The sequence below is a fragment of the Ursus arctos genome, unplaced genomic scaffold (genome assembly GCF_023065955.2).
Source record: "Ursus arctos isolate Adak ecotype North America unplaced genomic scaffold, UrsArc2.0 scaffold_31, whole genome shotgun sequence".
NCBI lineage: Eukaryota > Metazoa > Chordata > Mammalia > Carnivora > Ursidae > Ursus > Ursus arctos.
In genome coordinates this window covers 21,459,505-21,479,709 of record NW_026622997.1, presented here as the reverse complement: position 1 = coordinate 21,479,709, position 20,205 = coordinate 21,459,505, and the positions used below count along the sequence as shown (strand labels likewise).

Here is a 20,205-nt window from a genome sequence, read left to right as displayed (position 1 = left end):
ACCCAAAAACTAATTTAAAAAAAAAAAAAGACATGTCTTAAACTGACCTAGTTTGGAAGCCTGGATGCCTTTAAATTGCCAATGAACTGAAGCCATTCATGAGAATGGAGCTTTTGAATGCTGAGAATGTTCTGTGGGGCTCAGTGCAAAGATATTTGGCATAGATGACTGTAAATATTTGTAAAACTCTGGGTAAATGGACAGTGCTTGACCACACTCACACCTCGCTTCCAGCACAGTAGTGCGGGAGAAAGTTATCTAGGGTGATTGGTTTGGGGTTTTTTTTTGGGGGGGGGGAGTATTTTTTTCTGTTTGTTTTAAATAAAAAGTCAAGCAGCCCGATTCTGCAACTCAACCTCTTTTTTATACTTCCATTCTCTCTACACGGTTACCTTGTATCTGTTCACTCATCAAGACAGTTTCAATTAGTCAGAGGCTACTTTAGAAACAGAAGGGTTTTTCTCTTACCTATTTTTCCAGTGTGTGCCCACCATAAAGGAAAAAAAGACCAGTCACAGGTGCGCAAGGGTAAAACAGGAGGTTTTGGATTTAATACAATTATCTCAGTGTGGCTCGTGGGTCTGCTACATAGATCTTTCCTGCCCCCTCCACCCCCTCCTCAATAGAGTTTCAGAATTACTTAAGGGGTCACTACTTATGAACAGGACTAACGTTCTGTTCATAAGGGAAGGGAGGACAGAGTCAGGAGAAGGAGGGACCCACAAAGCAAAGGGATGTGAAAGGGACCAGGAGGCTCATCTACATGAAAACGGCAGCAGCCAGATACTTTAATTAGCCAGAAACTCCGTGAAGGCTGGCTGGGTTCCTTTTGCCTCTTACCCACGCCCTAAGAACTGAGTCATCTCAAATTCATTTATTTTGCTTCTGGGCCTACGACCCCCCCCCCCCACACCACCACCAATCTGCTGCTTCAGAAAAGTTAGATACATTGTTCTTTAAGTCAGACCGCGCAGGGCTCAAATCAACATCCAGAAACGCCACATTACAAGAACACAGACAGCCCTCCGGGGACCCCCAGCTCCTGTTTGATAAGATGTGTGCAGCAGCAAGAAATAAAGTGACACACAACAGTGGAAGCAAGAAAGAGGACATTTTCCCAGACCGGAGAATTCATTTCTGAGAAATCTAATGTGAGAAGTACTATGTATCAGGAGTAAACTCACAGAATCCCCGAAACTACTGAGAAAAGCAAAAAGGTGCCCTGACAAAAGTCAGCTCAACATACCTTTTCTCTGCTGAAGGGGGAATCAGTTTCATTTTAACTTCAACTCGAGAACAGCACTATAGGATCAGAGTGTCACTCTGTGTTATCAGCAATTACCTGACAAAATACTCACGATAACGTATGGCCAAGAGCCCATCTTATTCCGATCTATGTCTGTCAACACTGTGCGGTGCACTTCCGAGTAACAGAAGGTAAGCATCTGAGATTACGCCAACTTTTGGGTCCCCTTAAGGACGACACGGGGAGGTCTGATCTCATCTTGAATTTGCCAATCAATACATTTTGTAGAGACTGTTTTGTTCGAAAGGAGTTTCTCTTTACCTTGACCGAGGCGTCTATTTTTTAAAGTTAACAGGTGTTTAAGGCATTTCGAATGAATTCCACACTGTATGGCTTTAAGCACTGGAGGCAGGAAATAAAGCTCCGAACCAGGGAATTAGAGTCTCTCTTTTTTTTTTTTTTTTTTTTTCCCTATTTCCTTTTCCTAGTCCAGCACCATGCCTGGCTTGCCCTGCGTGCCGCGTTTCGAGAGCTCGCTAAACCTACCTGGCAGGAGAGCCGCGTCGGTCCGGGCGCCGCCGGGCGTCTCAGCAGCCGCCGCCGCGCGCCCCGCCAGCCCGGGCTGCTCGCGCCGCGGGGAGGCGGAGCCGGGTCATTCTCTGCCCCGTCCTCCGCGCTCTGCAGCCGGCAGCTCGGCGCTCCGCAGGGCTGCGGCGGACTCGGCCTCCCAGCCCCGGGGCGGGCGGCAGGGGGAGGAGGCAAGGGGGGAGGAGGAGGCGGAGGCGGCCCCGGGGAGCGGCCGCGTCGCCCCGAGCCCCGCGGAGCGTGGGGCGCAGCTCGCCAGCAGCAGCGCGGGGAGCCGCGCGTCTATTTATACAGGAAGCTCCGGCGCGGCACTTCCTACTTCCCATCTGGGTCGCACTTCCACGGCAGGTGATGGTCTTTTAACCCTGTCCGAGCCCCGGGCAGCAGCGCGCCCGCCCCCTCCCCGGCCCTCCCGCGCCCGCGCCACCGCTCGGGACCTCTCCCTGTCGCCCTTCTGGGACGGCTGTACCCGAAATCCGGGGCAGGGTGTCCGGCGGCAGCCCTCAGTGCCCTTCATCCTGCCCAGACCGGGACATGGCACCTCTTGGCCTTGAAGGCTCCTTGCTTGTCTGCACGTGCCCCGCTAGGACACCTCTCTTCTGCCTCCCTCCTGGCTCTTTCAATCTCCCTCTTTCACTTCTGAGAAGCCCCGACCTACCTTCCCACCTGGGCAGAGCACTGTTTTGATAGAAACACTTCCCAGGCTCGTCTCATCAGAAACACCTTGAACCTGATTTGTCGTTTTGCGTCTACTGACAAAATTAGAACGCAGGCAAATCAAAGCAGGACAGTCTTCGTCTACCTCCTCAAATAAAGGCACACCTTGATGACACAATGATTTCGCTTGAAGTGCTTTCTCAACAAATGTATGTGGGAACCCACTGTAACCTAGCAGGTTGGACTCAGTTAAAGAAAAGGTCACACGATAATCCAGAAGCTGTAGGGTATGCTGGGATGCGCCTTCCTCACTCCAAAACCTTGGACACTTCATTTGTGTGATGTTTAAAACAGATGATACCTGGGTGGCTCAGTCGTTAAGTGTCTGCCTTCGGCTCAGGGCCTGATCCCAGGGTCCTGGGATCGAGCCCCGCATCAGACTCCTCTGCCGGGAGCCTGTTTCTTCCTCTCCCACTCCCCCTGCTTGTGTTCCCTCTCTCGCTGGCTGTCTCTCTCTCTGTGTCAAATAAATAAATAAATAAATAATCTTTAAAAAAAAAAAAAACACAGATGATAAAACCAACTCACTCCCCCCATTGGTGGCCCGCCCCCTCCCCAGGTCACAATCACAGTCCCAAATCTGTTGAACCCTGGCAATTTAGGAATGTCACTGCTCTGACACAGGACTCTTCCCGCACCTGCCCTACAACCTCACTCTACTTTTGCAAAAGCAGTCAGGAATGTTTTTCCTGAAAGGAAGGGGTTCACTCATCCTTTGTGGAGGGGATCTGAGCATGCCAGTGAAGTAGGGTCAGTGGGCACCATTCCAGACAACACAAGTCTGCTGCTTCTCAGCCCTCCATGTTCAGGAAAACCTCCAAGTCAAAGCCAAGGGCTTGAAAAACACAGTATGCATGATGGTAGGACAGGCCTGGACCAGTCCATTAGTGGGGCCAGGGAGGCAGGAAGGGAAGACAGGCAAGGAAAATAAGACCGAGAACACACAGTAGGGAGAGACGCAGAGTAATAGAATCAGAGGACATTTGAGACTGAAAAGTCATTCTGGCTAGTTTAGTCCAAATGCCTAATTTTAAAGAAAAGAAACCTGATGTCCAGGGAGATTTAAGTGGTTGGCTGGAACCAGATAGGGGCAGAGCGGGAATGAGACCTGAACCGTGTTAGGTGAAAAGGTACATGTTAATAACCACCCCTAAGGAGTCTAGCTTCAAATTTAGCAGTAGCTTAGGTTCTAAAATAATCAACCTTGGGGCGCCTGGGTGGCTCAGTCGGTTAAGCCTCAGGGATCAAGCCCGTGTTGGGCTCCCTGCGTAGCAGGGAGTCTGCTTCTCCCTCTGCCCCTCACCCAGCTCATGCTCTCTCTCTCACTCTCTCTCTCAAATAAAATCTTTTTTTAAAAAATAAAACAAATAAATAAAAATAAATAAGATAGCTAACCTCAAGGTATTTTCTTAATGTAGTGGCCGCTGTTGATGGAATCAGAAAAGGTAAACAAAGCACCTTCTAAGAGGTTAGTTTATTCACTATTGTCAATACAGAACTTGGGCGCCTTAGACCAAAGTTCAACTCAGAATCCACATTTTAAATTATCATGCAATTAAGTTATAATCTTTTGTCAACAGGATAAGGGAAGAAGCTGCTGCGAAAACATATGTTAGGCAACGATCATGCAGCTTGCTGTTGCAAATGGCAGGGAGAAAGGGGGAAAATTGTATGACTAGATAACATCAGCACCGATTATTTTCACTATGCGAGTTAATAGAAATTACATGAAAATTTTAATAGGACCAAGTAAACACGTAAAACACTGTAGTAGTATGGGAGCAACTCTTTCAGACCCAAAATAAAATACCTAGGAATAAGTTTAACCAAGGAGGCAACAGCTCTGTACACTGGAACTATAAGGTACCGAAGAAAGAAACTTGAAGGCACAAGGAATGGAAAGATGTTCTGTGCTCACGGACTGGAAGAATGAACATTGTTAGAATGTCCATACGACCCAGAGCCCTCTACAGATTCGATGCAATCCTATCAAAATTCCAATGGCAATGTTCATAGTAATAGAACTTACAATCCTAAAATTTGGTATGGAAGCACAGAAGACCCCCGATAGCCAACGCAGTCTTAAGAAAGAATAAAGCTAGAGGGATCATGGTTCCTCATGTCAAACTATATGACAAAGCTATACTCATCAAAACTCTTTCAGACCTGCCTAGTGTGTCCACAGTATGCATTCATTCATTCTCTTGAGCTTTTTTGTTAAGATTTTCTTTATGTATTTGAGAGAGAGCAAGAGCAGAGGGTTGGGTGGGAGCCAGAGCGAGAGGGAGAAGGAGACTCTCCGCTGAGTAGGGAGCCTGACGTGGGGCTCAATCCCAAGACCCAAGGATCATGACCCGAGCCAAAGGCAGACATTTAACCGACCGAGCCACCCAGGCGCCCCTGGAGCATTTATTGATCTCCTCCCAGAGAAGCTGTTAGATGCTAGAAAGACGAAGATAAATTGTATGGGATTCCTGTCCTCAGAGCTCTTAGTCTGGGGAAGGAGTCCGACAAGAAAATCAATGATCAGGGTACTATGAGGAGTGAAACGATAAATGCAATGCTCTGTGGGAACACAGAGAAGAGCAATTCAGCTAAAGGAAAGGGGTTGGTGAGAACCATCAAGAAAGGCTTCCCTGCAAAAGTGACTTGAAGCTGAGTCTTCAAGCAGCCACGTAGGCAAGGTGGAGAGAGGTGAGCGAGCCCGAGGCAACAGCCAGGGCAAGCACCTAGCTGGTACCTGTCGTGAGTCAAACAGAACAGATACATTCAGAATCAAGAATGAGGACCTGAACCCATGTAGGGACAACTGGCCTAGAACGGAAGGGGACAAGTGGAGAGAGATTTGAGAAACAGAAGGGATGGGACCTGGTATCTGATTGGATGTGGGGGTGAGGGAGAGAGAGGAGCCCAGGCTGCATGTGCCACAAGCTGAGAGTGGGAATAGAGGAGGAGCAGTCATATGGAAAGTGATGATTCAATTTGAATCCTTTAGAATCTGAGGTGCCTCTGGAACACACTGGAAGACTTGTCTTCCACCAACAGAGAGATCTGAGGTGGAGAGTCCTTTAGGAATCAGCATCATTAAGTGGTGGTCATGGATGAGCTCACCAAGAGCTGAGATCACCCACAAAAGGTAGAATGCTGTAGAGAGAAGCAAAGGCTTTGGGACCCATACAAACTCTATTGCCCACTCATTACTGCGTAACCTTAAACAACTTTTAACATACCCAAAACTCAGTTTTCTTGTCTATGAAATAGGAATGATGCTATTCATCTCATAGGTTGTTGTGGGGGTAAACAAGGGGTTTGTGAAGTAGTTAGCACAGTGCCTGATGACACTACCCAAGTCTTTGGGGTGGGTCAGTGAATGTCACCTCCTGGAATTGTGCAGTACACAACCTGCTCAGCTGTACAGCATGGCCTAATCCTGATACACAGTAAGAACTCAGTCACTGTTATTCATTGAAGGAAGGGAAATGGGAAGCAAAACGAAAGGAATCAGAAAAAAGAAGGGGCGCCTGGGTGGCTCAGTCAGTTAAGCATCTGACTTTTGATCTCAGCGTAGATCTTGATCTCGGGGTCATGAGTTCAAGCCCCATGTTGGACTCCATGCTGGGTGTGGAGCCTATTTAGAGAAAAAAAAGAAAAAAAGAAAGAAAAGAGAACCCAAAGGAACCCCAGTATTTAAAGGGTAGGTAAAGGGGAGCCCTCAAATAAGCCGAGGAAGGAACTGCTTCTTTTAGACTGCAAAAATAAATGTAACATTTGATATCTCAGACTGAGAAGTAAAATCCAGCCAACTACAATCTATAACAGCATTTTTCCTGAGCAGTAACGGACATGATATTACGAACTATCCACCTGAGACTAGTCATGTTGATATTCATAATAGAGAATCGTTCCCTAATCTGAATTATAGACCTTCCTAAAGAAAAGGCAAACAAAATCTTCACATTAACAGTAAGTAATCCAAACTGTAACAAGGATTCTATTAACTTGTGATATACCTAAGGTCATAGAAAAGCACAACCAAAATAAATCCAAAGCATACTCAAAGTTTTCCCTACATAGGAGGCCAAAAATAATATAGAAATTGAATTACTAGCTTTCTCAACAGGTGCGTGTAAGATACTACATTATAATACATTCTATACTATATGTAGTATATAATAGATATATGTTATAAAATGCAGAGGTCCTACATAAGAAGAGAATCAAGTGGAATTTCTTCTTTTCAAAACTATTCTCTTTAATATAGAAAAAAAAATTAAGGGGCGTCTGGGTGGCTCAGTTAAGTGTCTGCCTTTGGCTCAGGTCATGATCCTGGAGTCCCAGGGTGGAGCCCAGCTTCAGGCTCCCTGCTCGGCAGGGAGCTCACTTCTCCCTCTCCCTCTGCCCCTCCCCCTTCCTGTGTTCTCTTGCTCACTCTCAAAGAAATAAATAAAATCTTTTTTTAAAAAATCCAGATTCATTCTTAGGCAGTTGAAATTACTCTTCCAATATGCTTCAGTAGGTAAATTAGTAACATGTACCTTAGACGTGACATTTTAATTACATCCTGCCCTGAAACCTAAATTGAAGAAAAAGATGTGCTCGCAGTTTCAAAAAATCAGATGAAAGAACACCAGTATTGGGAAACCAGCTTCTGCAACAGAGTGCAATTCTGTCCACAGGAAAAGATGTAAGGCAGAGGTCACAGTATTCTGCCACTGCCAATTTGGCCATTTCCTTTCCAAACAGCTGTAACTTCATTTGCATTTTCCTGCGGTACCTAATGGTGTTCATGTATACATTCAGTCAACAGTCATTGAGCGTATTAAGCCTTGAACTAAGAGTAAGACACAATACAAAATAAGACTGAAGAACATCACCAAACTAACGCGATAGAAACTATTCCCGAGACACGTTCGGGATGACATGACAGTCATCCAATTACCTCAATAACAAAGGGTTTCAAAAAGCTGGAGACAAGTCATTTGGTCTATTTCAACCGTACAAGAGCATCTGAACATCTCCCAGAGCAAGTCAAAACCAGCTGAGCCCCAACAAGAAAAACAAGACCTGAATAATCTCAAGCTGTCATTGCCACTATGCCACCTGAGGACCCACCGTGATTCGAGATGGAGAGCTTAACCAGAGAGCAAGGCTCCAAAGGATTCAGTTGTTCAAGACTCTGGATATCCCAGATATAACACCACTAGCAAGCCGGGGTTATGGGCCAATGAGAAAATGGGATTCAGCATTCTTGTCCATTACCTAACTGCAGAAAAAATGACTGCATTAGCCCTGACTTCAGATTCTCCACTAGAGGGGTGCCTCGGTGGCTCAGTCAGTTAAGCATCTGACTTCCGCTCAGGTCATAATCTCAGGGTCGGGACGGAGACCCGTGTCCTGCTCCCTGCTCAGCGGGGAGTCACTTGTCCCTCTCCCCGCCCCCCCATTTATGCTCTCTCAAATAAATAAATAAAATCTTTAAAAAAAAAAAAGATTCTCCTCTAGAAAGTCCAAAGAAATAGTCTTCAGAATCTTTTTATTTGCAAAGATTGCATTAATCCTTCTACTAATATTAACATCCCCTCCGAATTTCTGCGTATCAGACAACCAATGAAAAAAAAATCCCCGAACAATGTTCCCATATGTCATCATCCCAGACACTGCCAATTGGTTGCCCTCTTTCCTCTTCCTACAAAATAATGAACCTTAAAAGTCGCCAGTGAAACCAGAAGCCAGATAGAACAAATACTATCATCTGCAACAGATCAAAGAAACCAAATGAAGGGCGTGGAAGGCACAGCTAGATGGAAGCTGGATTGAGAAATACAGGTACCTTGAGAGGGAGGGATCCTCTTCTGTATCGGGCAACAGGAAAATCTCCCCTACACTTGGGAAGCCTATTTCCTTTCCACACCCTCACCTTACCCCTAAAAGTCCTCCAGACCTTCCCCAGCACATGCCACGGTATAGTCCTCAGGGGGAGGGTCCAAGGACCTTGCTATGTATTAACAACTGCAGCAAAAACCACAGACTCTGGGCAACGATGTTTGCATCGCCAACAGAATGGAATCTGAGAGATCCTTCTTACAAATCAGTGTTCCTTAAGTGGATCCTTCTCATTCCCCTTGGTGTCTGGAGAGCAATCCTGGATTAGGAAATATATGAAGATGAGTTTAAGCAAGAATTGCGGTTACGTGACATGTCTTTGCAAAGTGCCCTTTTCCATATTATGCCTGACCCACTTAACTCCTCTTACCTCCTGGAAGTCCCTGCGCCACTAGTTGCAAGTAATTAACAATCCTGTAAGGCCAGTAGTGAAGAAAATAATTTACTGCCCAGAATCCTCTCTATTAAGATGCATAGGTCTTTCCTTCCTCTTCTCATTCAGTTTTCTCTTTATTCCTCAACTACGGCACTTAGGGAGCACTCAAATTATTGGTCTATCTTCCTCGCTAGTCTGTCAGAAGTGTGTCATAGCATGTTTTTCACTTCCCACATCAGCCCCTCACTCACCACGTGCTAAAATTAACAGCCTATGGTGTCTTGTTAAGCATTTTGCTCTGTGCTCATTTAAGCACACCATGTATGTGCACGCGTGTGTGCACACACTCACACACACACCATTTATCTCAGCTCTGCAAATTATCTATTCATATTCGTTGTCCATTTTGCTTTAGAATAGTTGATATTTTTCCCGTCCATTTGTAAGAACCCTTTTTAAATTGTAGATATTAACACTTTGCCTGAAATATATTTTACAAACACTTTTTCCAAACAAAGCTGATGTCTGGTTTATTTTGTTACTACTCCTACAAAGTGGTTTTTGATTACACATATTCAGATATGCCTCCCTTTTCTTATACAGTTCCTGGGTTTCCAGTCTTTTTTTTTTTCATTGAAGTGCAGTTGACATATCTTATTTTCAGCTGTACAACAGAGCGATTTGACAATTATATACATTACAGAATGCCCACAGTAAGTCCAGTTACCCTCAGTCACCCCACGATGTTATTACAGTATTATTGACTATGTTCCCTATGCTGTACTGTTCATCCCTATGATGTATTGACTTCATAACTGGAAGTCTGTAGCTCTTAATCCTCTCACCTACTTTGCCCATACCCACCCTCCCCCCTTCTCTCTGGCAACCACCAGTTTGTTCTCCGTATTTAAGAGTCTGCGTTTTTTTGATTGTTCATTTGTTGTTTTTTAGATTTCACATATAAGTGAAATCATATGGTATTTGTCTTTCACCGTCTGACTTATTTCACTTAGCATTATGCTCTCTAGATCCATCCATGTTGTTGCAAATGGCAAGATCTTGTCCTTTTTATGGCTGAGCAATATTCCATTGCATCTATACCACCTTTTCTCTCTCCACTCATCTACCGAATGACACTTAGGTTGCTTCTGTATATTGGCTATTGTAAATAATGCTGTAATAAACATAGGGGTGCACGTCTTTTCAAATGAGTGTTTTTATCTTCTTCAGATAAATACCCAAAAGTGGAATTGCTAGAACATATGGTGGCTCTGTTTTTAATTGTTTGAGGAACCGCCATACTATTTTCCATAGTGGCAGCCCCAATTCACAATCCCACCAACAGTACACAAGGGTTCCCTTTTCTCCACATCCTCACCAACACTTGTTATTTCTTGTCTTTTGATACTAGGTATTCTGACTGGTGTGAAATGAGACCTCATTGTGGTTTTGATTTGCATTTCCCTGATGATGAGTGATGTTGAGAATCTTTCCAAGTGTCTGTTGGCCATCTGTATGTCTTCTTTGGAAAAATGTCTACTCAGGTCCTCTGCCCATTTTTTTAATTGGACATTGGGTTTTGGGTTTTGGTTTCTTTTTTTTTTTTTTGGTTTGTTGGTTGGTTGGTTGGTTTGGTTTTTGTTTTGGTGAGGACTTGAAGAGTTCTTTATGTATTTTAGATATTAATCTAGGGTTTCCAGTCTTGATTAAGAAGGTTTCCCAACAACCTGAATAATCTATTGCTGAATCTACTCTGTTCCAAGGGTCTATTTGTCAGTTGCTAGGCCAATACTGTCTTGATTATGGTGGCTTTATAATATTCCCCTATTTCATACTTTTCTTAGCTTCAATAGGGTATTTATCAATATAAAACTTTATGATCATTTTACGCAATTTTTAAAAGCCTATGCAGATATTCTATTTTTGAGCTGTGGGAAATTTATATATTATGTATATTTTTATGGTTTTATTATTTAAGGGAATAATGCCTCCATTTCTTAGAACTCATTGCTTAGAGATAAGCTTTCAATTTCTCACATCCAGCCATCTCCCCAAATAGTTTATTAATTCTACTAGAGTGGCTATTCTCTTTTTAATTTGGTCTCACGTTTAGAGGGTGTATACACAGTCCTCTCAGCAACAAGAAAATGTTTTTTTAAATCTCTTCCATTCCAGTAAATAGATCAGCAATATAATTTGTTGTTTTATTGCATTTCCTATAACATTAAAGACAATGATAAATAAAAATGCTGGTCATAGGCCTTCTAATCTAGATCCTTATTTAATTGGTTTTAATACTTCACCATATAAAATAAAGCTGTTGTTAGTTTTTCACAGATAGTCTTTATTATTTCTAGTTTCCTTCTATTCCTCCTTAGGAGTTTTATTAGGAGTACTACTGAACTCTACTAAATGTTTTCTCAGCAACTACTAATATGATGTTACTTTTCTTTTAAATTTTTGATATAATGGATTCAGTGGCTGGATTTTCTCATATTGAACCAAATTTATATCCTGCAACCATACCTTCTTGACCATATTGTATTGTCTTATACTGATATTAAAGGTATGCTGGCTTCATAAAGTGAATTGGGGAAATACTTACCTTTTTCTATGAGCTGAAAAAGTTTAAATAACAGTTTAATTATCTGACTCTTTTCAAGATTTTATTTATTTGAGAGAGAGCATGTGCACACAGGCGTGATCACAAGGGGGGGCAGAGGGAGAAGCCGACTTCCCATTGGGCAGGGAGCCCAATCCAACGGGGGGCTCCATCCCAGGACCCTGGGATCATGATCAGAGCAGAGGCTTAACCAACTGAGCCACCCAAGCGCCCCTAATTATCTGACTCTTAAAGACAGAATGACCATAAAATCCCAGGGCACTCTGAGAATGAAAGAAGACACTAATAAACAATTAAAATGAAATAACTTTAAAAATATATAGTGGTTGACAAAATAGTTGGTCTGTGGACAAATATATTGGTAAATAGAATGGTTCAATTAAAAAATTGTTTTCAGAAATAAAACGTAAAAAATAAAACATGTTTGTATTCATTAAAACAATTTTAAACTTTTTTATATTGCTTTATTTTAATATTAAAAATATGGCAAGGGAAATTTTTCTTGGTGCATATTCAAGTACTTAATAAGTTTCTTACTAACACTGAGTCATTGCTATTTTTATGAAAGATGCTATATTTTCAATATAATCTTGTTTTCTATTTTTTTATAAAAATTCCTGCACTGTTCTTCAAAGGTACATTTCATAGTTAATTTCATGTGAAATTATTGAACCCTTCAATAGACTATTTTCTGTAGACCATAATATTTTTAATTGAGAGATGCTTTCTCTTCGGTGCTCAAATACCTGGTAAGCTCAGAGAAAATTCTACTACATGGAGTGTATTCTTAATTTTTATTTTTATATTGAGAAATGTAAATATTCAAGCCAAAGTATTTTAAAAGACACTGTATTTTTTTGTTTTTAGTACCTTTCTTGGAGAAATATTTTTACAAAATATTCATCAAATGAATTCTATTTATGATTCTTTTTACTGTTTCATCAAAGTTAGATACCTTGAAATCATAAACCTTCTAAAATTCAATCTATTTTGAATTCTTGAGCAAAACCCAAATGTATCCTACTAAAAATAGTATTTCTATCAAAAGAATCTTCCCTCAAGTCTAGATATTCTAAGTACAACTATAAAATTTCAAAATTAAACCTTGCACACTGTACTTGAATTCTTATCACTTACATTGTTCAATCCCTACCTCATAAGGATAAATTCTAGTGCTTTCCTGTTTGTAAGCTTTGTTTTCCGTAGTTGCAATTTGTAAAAATTCAAAACCCTGCTTGTTCCATTAACTAATACTTTGATTAAAAATTTCCAACTGATCTCAAACAAAATACAAATTTAGAGGACTCCTTTGAGAGGAAAAAAAAGTCAATACTATAGATTAGCACTGATTTACAAAGCAGTTCTTCAAAGACTCAAAATATTTGTAAAATCTGATTGATAATGAGCTGCAAGGACAGAAAACACACGCTGCATGCCAAAGGACTTTTCATATTCAACATCAGCTTTATCACAAAAATGTTGTAGTTCACCAACTTAGTGTATGTAGAAAAATATTTGTAAACTTTGGCTGTTATTTCTATTTTCATTGCAATTTGTTTGAAAGAAACAATGACTTCTACGTGCAATTATATATGCACATTCCTGTTCCATGGATTTTTTTTTAAGATTTTGTTTATTTATTTTGAGAGAAAGAGTGAGGGACCACAAACAGGGGGGAGGGGCAGAGGGAGAGGAAGAAGATAAAAACTCTCCACTGAGCAGGGAGCCCAATGAGGGGCTCTATTCCAGGACCCTGAGATCATGACCTGAGCCAAAGGCAGCCACTTAACCAACTGAACCACCCAGGCGCCCTGATAAGATCATCCCCCTTTTTTTTTTTAAGATATTATTTGTCCCACGGATTTCTTATTCTAGTAATTCCATTGTGTATACTTGGACATTGTGCCCCACCAAAATCCTTATTTGTGTTCTCACTGAGAAAGAAATCATTTTCAGCACTTGCCAGGGGCTGGATGTGAATGTGAGGGTTGACTCCAAAGGGGCACCAGGCAGCTTCCGCAGGGGGTGACTGGAAGTGTTCCAAAACTGAATGGCGGTGATGTTTGTACGATTGCACAAGTTTACTGAAAGTCTTCCAACTATGCACTTAAAATGGGTAAAGCTTCTGGTACATAAATTTTATCTCAATAAAGCTGTAAAAAATATAAATTTCAGGGGCTCCTGGGTGGCTCAGTCAGTTAAGCATGGGACTCTTGATTTCAGCTCAGTTCATGATCTTGGGGTCTTGAGATCAAGCCCCACGTTGGGCTCCATGCTAGGTATGGAGTCTGCTTAAGATTCTCTCTCGACCTCTGCACCTCCCCCCTCCCTTTCTTTAAAAAAATATATTTATATATTTATGTATTTTATGTATTTTATATATAATTATATTATATATTTTATAATATATTTATATATTTTATAAATATATATTTACATATATAAATTTCATTTTTTGATGGTAAACTTTTAAAACAAATTTAAAATAGAAATCACAGTAATATTAAATGTTTAAACTTCAGGGGACTGATTTTTCTAAAAACTTTTCTGAATTATATGAAAATAATTACACCATTCAGGTAAAAAATTTAATTGATTTTCTTTTTGAAGCATCTGGTAACATTTAAATGAAACTAGCATAATCTGTGTGTTAACTCATCTTCTGCTAATGGAACCAAAAGATCAATAGTGATGACTTCCCTTTTTATGTGTGCATAAGCAAACTTAAAGTTGAAAATGCATGGAACAGATTTAGAAGAGCCACTTGATCTAAATGAAAAGTCATGCTTCACAGAATTAAAATTTAATGGCACCTTCTGCCACTGCAGGTGTTAAATCATGATCTTTGGGCAAAGCATTCTTAAAGTAATTACAAACTTTTAAAGTAGCCATGGATGTTGCTTCAGTAGATGTGTGAATTACACATCTTTTTTTTTTTAAGATTTTATTTATTTATTTGAGAGAGACAGAGTAAGCAAGAGAGAAAGAGAGAAGGAGCAGGGGGAGGGAAAGAGGGAGAAGCAGACTCCCCGCTGAACAGAGTGCCCAACAATGGGCTCGATCCCAGGATGAGCCAAAGGCAAACGCTTAACAGACTGAGCCACCCAGGCGCCCCTCATCACCATCTTCCTTAGAAACAGAAATTCAGTACTCAATTTTTCATGACACTTTGTACCTCTTTAGCTCATTTTCTACAAAGGGGGATTATTCCCAAGTACATTTTAAAGTTATTAAACAATTAAATAGTTATCTATTTACACCACACAAAAATGACAAAACCACTGCACCAAGAACATTCAGACTTCCCACATTTTCCACTGAAGTCAGCCTGGCAGCTTTGTGCTTTCTGTAGGCCACAGGGACACAGGGACCGGGTGGAGTGGGGATGGTACAACCATCTGGTATACCTGCGGGCAGGACTCGCAGCACTGAGTACCTCTCCAGCCACCAGCAGGCCTGGGATGAGTGAGTGGTCTTCAGCCACCAACATAGGAACGTGTTTCATGTTATTAGCCAGCAATCTACATGCTGTCTCTTAAAGGGGGGTGCGAGCTAACTTGCATTTGGAGAGAATGCGGGGGGAATACAGGGTTAAGCACGTGTTAAAGTAAAAACCTTCTCTTTTTTTTTTTTTAAGATTTTATTAATTTGGCAGAGGGAGATACAGCAAGAGAGTAAACACAAGCAGGCGGAGTGGGAGAAGGAGAAGCAGGCTTCCCACTGAGCAGAGAACCCGATGCGGGGCTCGATCCCTGGACACTGGGGTCATGACCTGAGCCCGAAGGCAGACGCTTGACGACTGAGCCACCCAGGCGCCCCAAGTAAAAACCTTCCTCACAACACACACATCACACACACTACTAGAGACCACAGCACAACCTGATATGATAAGGCAGAGAATTACCATCCCATCTTATTTCAGTGCGTGTTAAAATCATGAAGTCCAGAACCAACGCCAAATGGGACAGGACAACAGGCACAGACTTCTATTGATCTGTTTGAATCTTCTGGATGAGTCCGTATTGGCCATCTGCATTTTACTTACAAATTATCTGTTTCTTCTATATTTTCAAATGTGTTTCTATAGCATTTTATAGTTTTCATGTATATTTCTTATAATTCTTTTGGACTCTCCTGCTTCTGTGGTTGTGTCTGTTTCCTCAATCTTAATCTTGAATATTTTTACTTTTCCCAATTTTTTTGTCTTATTTAGCCATTCTGCTTTTTTTCCCCTATTCCATTAATTCTAACTTTATCAGTACCTTTTTTATTTCTTTTTGAGGGAAGCAGGTGTTCTATTAAACTTTTCTTCATGAATAAAATATATATAATATGCTTATTATATATATTTACTGTTTTAAGTTTTCCTTTGAGTAAAGTTTTGGGTATATACTATGCCCTAAAAATTGGGGTACATGGGGCGCCTGGGTGGTGCAGTCGTTAAGCGTCTGCCTTCGGCTCAGGGCATGATCCCAGCGTTCTGGGATCGAGCCCCACGTCAGGCTCCTCTGCTGGGAGCCTGCTTCTTCCTCTCCCACTCCCCCTGCTTGTGTTCCCTCTCTCTCGCTGGCTGTCTCTGTCAAATAAATAAATAAAATCTTAAAAAAAAATTGAGGTACAAAGTATAATTTTTACTGCTTTCTAAAGAATATACCATTGCTTTTCAATTTACTCTTTGATCAAAGGTTTATCTGAGAGAGCATTTCTTAATTTCAAGTGATATGTTGGGAGGTCATATTTTTATTATTGATTTCCAACTTAATTGGAATATATAATTAGGAAATGGGATCTTAAAAATCTCTACTGTTTATATTTGGTATGGTTTTGCTTTGTTTTTGACCAGGTGGGCTAATAATTTCTATTACTTCTAGTAATTGGGGTTTGGAAAATCTCACATCTCCAAAGAAATACATGCTCCCTGATGTGACCTGGTGAGCTGACCTGCTCACCTAAAGTCTCAGTCCCAGGAACAATGGCTGTGTCCCAGTGTCCCACTGCAAAAGCATTCGGACTTCAAAACTGGAACCATTATACTTCTAAGTAGAAAACAAGACAATTAATTATTTTAACAGCCGGATGATTGTATCACCTTGGAATTTAATCAAAACAAAGCAAAGGCATGCAATACTCCTGGATGGGGCCCAGCAAACGCGTAGTTCAAGTTTTCATTTTCCAACCTGGTATCTCAATTCCTCCTCGGCATTCACAGGCACCGCTAGACAACAGGTAAACCTGTTGCCCACCTACAAATCCAAGAGCAAAACACATTCTTGCACGTCCAGAGCGCCTCAGCATGATTCACTGAAACCTTGAGGTGGGGGGGTTAGAACTATTTTTAAATGTAAGCAACTGCTAAAACAGGTAGTCCCACCAAGGCTTTGAAGAGTCTGGGCTCACCTCAGATCAGCCCTGGTGACCTAAGACTCACACAATGAGCACATTTAATAGAGGAAATCTTGTTTAAAATCACCAAGGAAATTCCAAACTCTTACCAAAGAATTAGCGGATATTTCAACAAATATACACTTGGAGACGGGGTGTTGTGTTTTTGTTTTTGTTTTTGTTTTTTTACAGTTTCTCCTAGAAGTTCATAAAGTAGAAGCTTCCTCAGGTCTGGCCAGTTGGGGAAAGAAACAGATTATACTGTGGAGCACCTACTGTGTGCCAGGCGAGGTACTTAGTACTAAGTATTTTGTATATGTTGCCTCATATCTTCCCAGCAGTAGTCGTTATAGAAGAAGATCTAAGTTTAATCACATTTTTAAATGTGTAGTAACTGATATACCAGAAAAGGCTCATTAAAATAGAGATTGGGCTATAAAGCTGTCTCGTGATATAGACCATTTAGGGTTAAATTATGACTCCTACGTTTTTACCTCTAAGTCAGGTAGAATCCCCTAACACTTCCAAGATCTTAATTTGTGATTCCAGGAAATTTTTGTTTCAAACACAAACGCATAGACCCAACCATTCCTTGTGAAGTAATCTCGACGTAAAATTAATTAAATAATGACTCCTCAAATCAAATGACCTTACGAGATCCAATCCCACCTAAACGATTTTTTTATTTGGCACAAAATTCAAAGTCGCATACAACCTGCCTACCTTTTCAGATCCATCTTCTGCCCCCTTTTCACTTCGCATCTCAGTGCCAGCTGTGCGAAAGTATTTTCAGGCACTTCAAATTTCTCCTTCACAAATTCCTCTGGTTCAATACATACCCATGCCATTCTTCCCCACCTTCTCCACCGGATGAACAGGTCCTCCTGCCCCAAAATGTCACTCAACGTGACACACCCTCTCCACTTGCACTTCCCTCTTCCCCTGTAGGGCGCCATGGATGGCCTCCTCCAGTCTCCTACCCTGAGTACTGTGCTCTTACCCTGAATGAAGGCACTCATTCAACAAACATGTATTGGGTTCCTATTACCTACCAGGTTCGTTCTGAGGTGCTGGCAATACAACAGCGAATGCAACAGAACACTTCACGTGGTGTAGGGAAAGTGAGCCACGTCTGCCAGGCAGTGTGGTGCCACTTGGCCCCAGGGAGGCAGCTTGGCGAGCCCCGCCCTGCAGGACGGGGAGAGCCTGGGCAGAAGTGTGGGAAGCTGACAGAGAGGACGCTGGGCTAAAGGAACAGCATGAGCAAACAGAGAGAGATGGATAGCAGATAAGTTTTGCTGATGGCAGAAAAAATTTCGCCAGCCTAGGCATGCCATTAAAAAAAAAAAAAAACCAACTTGAAAACTACTCCTTTATAAACTTTTTCAGGCTGTACTAAAAGCAAATGATCTTCACGGAAAGTCACCTCTAACTTTATTCCTCATCGTTATTCACATCCAGGGCTTTCTTCATTCCAATGAGGCTCATTAGGAAGACGTTAAAACTTTCAGATTTTATCTGAAGACAAAAAGGTGCTTTTATGACTGCCCTGATAGCATCTGTGACTGAAGATAACTACTTCAGCTGTGTGACGTTAGCGCAGCAAACCGAGCAACAGGGTGAGGAAGGAAGACTCCTCCCCCTCCCTGGGTAAAGGGGAGAGAAAACAAATCAAGACTAATGATACAAACTTTGGCATAAGGCTCCTCGACCATCCTACTGGTTGGGGTGCCCCTGTCAAGCATCTGTCTTCCTTTCCTTTTTTTTTTTTTTTTTTTTTAATGTTTTAAATATTTTGTTACTTTGGATTTTTTTTTAAGTTTTTTAAAAGATTTTATTTACTTATTTGAGAGAGACGGAGAGCATGAGTGGGGTGAGGTGCAGAGAGAGAAGCAGACCCCCCACTGAGCAAGGAGCCCGATGCAGGACTCAATCCCAGGACCCTGAGATCATGACCTGAGCGGAAGGCGGACGCTTCACCGACTGAGCCACTCAGGCGCCCCTGTCTTCCTTTCTTGTGACCGAATGTGCACACCCAGACTGAAGAGCTCCTCCTCGCCAGTCCAAAATCCTATCCTCTCTGACCAACGGAGACGAAACTTGTCAGAGTCCCCTAAAGTTCGATGTTGTTACTTAAATTCTGAGAAACAAAACAAACAAACACAAAAATTCCCATCTTTTCAACCCTTTCTTGTTACATAGATTCCTGCAAGGCCTGGGACCACACGGACGCCACGGTCCCTACCTTTGGCTACCAAAATTGGAGACCAGGAGGCAGAAATCCGAGCTCAAAAGAACACAGTAAATTTGGCCGCCTGCCCAGTTCGGGCTAATTGTTTCCGTTGGGGAGTTCAGGCCGCTCAAGATGTTCCTTTGATAATCACATCAACTTCAGCCTCTCATCCGCAAACAGAACATTGAATGTTCCAAATGAGCAGGAGGCAGGCACCGCGGTCTACACCATGCCCTGAATGACACGGGGCTTTATTGTATGCTGCGTTCAAAAATTCAAATGAGGCCAAAATGACAAAGGAGTGAAGACTAGTTACCCCTTTCCTGAAAGGACTGAGTGAAAGGCCTTGAGTCCAGTACTCTCGGCTTGGAACCAATAAATCTGTAAGTGAATTACTGCACACTCATTATAAACTAGCAACTTTCCAACCTCTGAAAATGACTCGAAACCTGTTATTCTAGCAATGTTCCTGCGTCTGACGTTCCCACAGACATCATCTCGTTGACCACTCACCACACTCTTTCAGCTGGTTTGGTCCTTCCCCTTTTACAGATGAGGAAACTGAGCACTGAAGAACGAACAGGCTTTCCTGCACTCAAACAGGCAGCGACTGGCACAACGTGGACTGGAGCCCAAGAACCAAGTCAAGTGACATTCTGCCGGCGCATGCCTGCCTCCCAAAGTAAACTTATAGGTGAAATTAAGCTCCCCTTGTTCTCACATCAGGAACTTTTTGTAAGGAGGCCAAAAATAGAAGGCTGATGTAAAACATTTTAATTCTATTTTTAAACATCTACTTAGGGCAAAAGGCCAGGTGTTTTGCCAAAACAAATTAGACAATATTCTTTATCTCAGCAGAAGCCAAATCTTAACCAAGACACAAACAGAAAACATATATTGGGAAGAGAGTCAACAACTCTGAGTACATGAATTCTCAGCATTGGCCTCCTGCAAGAAGGAAGAGGCAAGTTTCCTGGAAGAGGGAACAGTCAAAGTGTATGACTCAAACCTATTTCGGTACAAGATCCTATTTCAACCTTGTTGTCCATCTGTTTGCTGAGAATGTAAAGTTGTCTGGGTCCAAGTCAGCAAAAGGGATGAAATCATCCACTAAAAACACTTCTGCAGGATCTCCATGAAGGCACGTTGGGATTACACAA

At 42.0% G+C, this 20,205-nt stretch overlaps 1 protein-coding gene across 6 annotated transcripts in view; it reads right to left on the bottom strand.

Annotated features, from left to right (window-relative positions):
• Window positions 1-20,205, bottom strand: part of RNF144B (ring finger protein 144B) — a 172,265-nt gene that overhangs the window by 73,265 nt on the left and 78,795 nt on the right. Inside the window, exon 1 of one of the 6 annotated variants that reach the window (XM_057304961.1) lies at window positions 19,559-19,641. The exons of 3 other annotated variants lie outside the window; for them this stretch is intronic. Coding sequence is in view for 1 of the 3 variants with exons in the window: in XM_026511563.4 (XP_026367348.2) it covers window positions 1,359-1,445 (87 nt within the window). In the remaining 2 variants the exon portion in view is untranslated. Of the gene's footprint in view, window positions 1-1,358; window positions 1,954-19,558; window positions 19,642-20,205 lie in introns of those variants that run through there. 2 more of the 6 variants (XM_026511567.4, XM_026511563.4) reach the window with 2 other exon arrangements.